Source organism: Penaeus japonicus, unplaced genomic scaffold, assembly GCF_977035675.1.
Source record: "Penaeus japonicus unplaced genomic scaffold, GWHDUDI00000001_assembly GWHDUDI00000030, whole genome shotgun sequence".
NCBI lineage: Eukaryota > Metazoa > Arthropoda > Malacostraca > Decapoda > Penaeidae > Penaeus > Penaeus japonicus.
In genome coordinates, this window is record NW_028234432.1 from 26,178,605 (window position 1) to 26,181,104 (window position 2,500).

The 2,500-nt window shown below is 40.1% G+C and overlaps 2 protein-coding genes across 2 annotated transcripts in view; both read left to right on the forward strand.

Moving 5' to 3' along the window:
* Window positions 1-2,500, forward strand: part of LOC122251510 (uncharacterized) — a 526,911-nt gene that overhangs the window by 119,848 nt on the left and 404,563 nt on the right. The window lies entirely within an intron of this gene.
* LOC147468249 (uncharacterized) overlaps window positions 1-2,500 on the forward strand; it is a 6,508-nt gene that overhangs the window by 1,428 nt on the left and 2,580 nt on the right. Inside the window, exons 3-5 of the mRNA XM_086554745.1 lie at window positions 670-746; window positions 1,077-1,225; window positions 2,076-2,183. Coding sequence (XP_086410871.1) covers window positions 670-746; window positions 1,077-1,225; window positions 2,076-2,183 — 334 coding nt within the window. The remainder of the gene's footprint in view (window positions 1-669; window positions 747-1,076; window positions 1,226-2,075; window positions 2,184-2,500) is intronic.

A 2,500-nucleotide genomic window follows, 5' to 3' on the forward strand; every position in this document is an offset into this window, starting at 1 on the left:
TTCTCTCTCTCTTCTGTTGGGGAGGGGGGGGATATCTTGATTTAGTGGCTTGTATCTATTTGTTTGTGTTTTTCTGTCTGTCTATTTGTTTTATGTTATTTTCCCGATTTGATATTTCCTAGTGATCAGATACATTATTACAAAGTTTATTTTTAGTTCTTTACATGTTGCATATGGATGGGCAATTCTGAATATCATGCTGTAGTAGCTTGTGCTTGATAAATAAACGTAAAGTAAAGAATTTTAGTGTCTCAGTCAGTTGCCTTTATGCCGGCCCGGTTTTCCCTCTTGCCCTTCCACGCCTTCCTGCTGCAGAAGGCTCCTCTACAGTTCCTGTAGGAGAGTGAGTGCCCCACGAACCCACTACAGTAACGGTGGTGGCAGCGGTGGGATTGGAACCCACCGCTGCCACCACCTTTACTGCAGTGGGTTCGTAGGGCACTCACTCTCCTACAGTGCTAATATCAGGCATGAGTATATGTAAATCCAATCAAAGTTAAAACTTATAATCAGTTCAGAAAAAAAAAATCAGTAGTATTATGACCAGAATTCAATGTGAATAATACACACACACACATATATATATAGAGAGATAGATAGATAGACACACACACACACACACATATATATACACATAAATATACATATATTTCCTTTCTTTCCTATCAGGTTGGAGAGGTCAACCACACTAGCTATCCACGTCTCTTATGCTATTAGCGATCTCGATGCTAATAAATTTCTCTTTTGTGAGTGTTGACATGAAGTATGCATAGTCATTCGTAAAAGGCCGTCACATTCATGAGTTTTAAAAATAGTTATCAAGAATCAGGCTTTTATGAGACATCAAGAATCAGCCTTTTATCAGACATCAGGCATTAGCCTTTTATCAAATATTATGAATCAAACTTTGATCAGACTTCAAGAATCAGCCTTTTATCAGACATCAGGCATTAAACCTTTTATCAAATATTATGAATCAAACTTTGATCAGACATTAAGAATCAGCCTTTTATCAGACATCAAGAATCAGCCATCCCATTCATCCAAATAATACAATACTCTATTTTCTCCCAAAGATCATGATCGCGACATGATTCTCGGCTTTGTCAACAGCAACACGCAGCCATTCACGAGGAGGAAAAAGTTTATTGTTTATCCTGGCGTCTGGAACCATCTGTGTCACGTGGTTGAGAAGGAAACCTACACTATCTTTTGGAAGGGACAAGTACGTGGTTTATCTGTCTACTTTATCTATCTATCCATCTGTCTACCTTATCTATCTATCCATCTATCTGTCTATCTTATCTATCTATCCATCTATCTCTCTATCTTATCTATCTATCCATCTATCTTTCTATCTGTCTACCTTATCTATCTATCCATCGATCTGTCTACCTGTCAACCTATTTATCTATCCACCTATTGGGTCTACCTATCAACCTACCTATCTATCCATTTATTTATCTAACTACGAACCTATCTATCCATTCATCTGTTTATCTCCTACCAACCTATCTAGCCATTCATCTATATTCTGCTTATCAACCTATCTATCTATCCATCTATCTGTCTACGTACCATCTATCCATCTATCTATCTGTCTACCTACCAACCTATCTATATATCCATCTATCTGTGTCCTATCTATCTATCTATGTATTTGTCTACCTATCAACCTGTCTATCTATCCATCCATCTGGCTACCTACAAACCAACCTATCTATCCACCTATCAACCTATCTATCCATCCACCCATCTGTCTATCTATCTATCCACCTATCTGTCTACCTACCAACCTATCCACCTATTTGTCTACCTAACAACCTATCTATCCATCCACCTATCTATCTACCTAACAACCTATCTATCTATCCATCTATCTATCTACCTACCAACCTATCAATCTATCCACCTATCTATCTACCTACCAACCTATCTATCTATCCACCTATCTATCTACCTACCAACCTATCTATCTATCTGTCTGTTTAACCATCAACCTATGCATTATACACAGGCATATAGGATATAGAACAAGAAATATGCCAATATCTCTCCTTTTCTCTGTGTCTCAGGAATTTATAAGTGGCACGCTGGAAGGGCCTCCGGGTACGCCACTCAACGGCAGTCTGGTCATTGGGCAAGAACAAGACAATTTGGGCGGAGGCTTTGATAAGAATCAGGTGAGAGGATGAGAAAGAAGGAGGAGAAAGGATGAGGGTAAGGGAGGGTGGGGAGGAGGAGGGAAGAGAGGGAGGGAAAGAGAGGGAGTGGGAGGGAATGAGGTAGATATAGAGAGAGGAAGGGAAGGGAGGGGGAGAGGTAGGGAATGAAAGTGAGAAAGAGAGAGTGAGAGAGAGAGAGAGAGGGCGGGGATGAGGGAAGCAGGTAGAGGATAGAAGAGAGAAAGGGAGAGTGAGAGAGAGAAAGAGAAGGAGATAGAGAGAGAGAAGGAGAGACAGAGAGAGACAGGCAGACACAGAAATAGATAGATAGATGG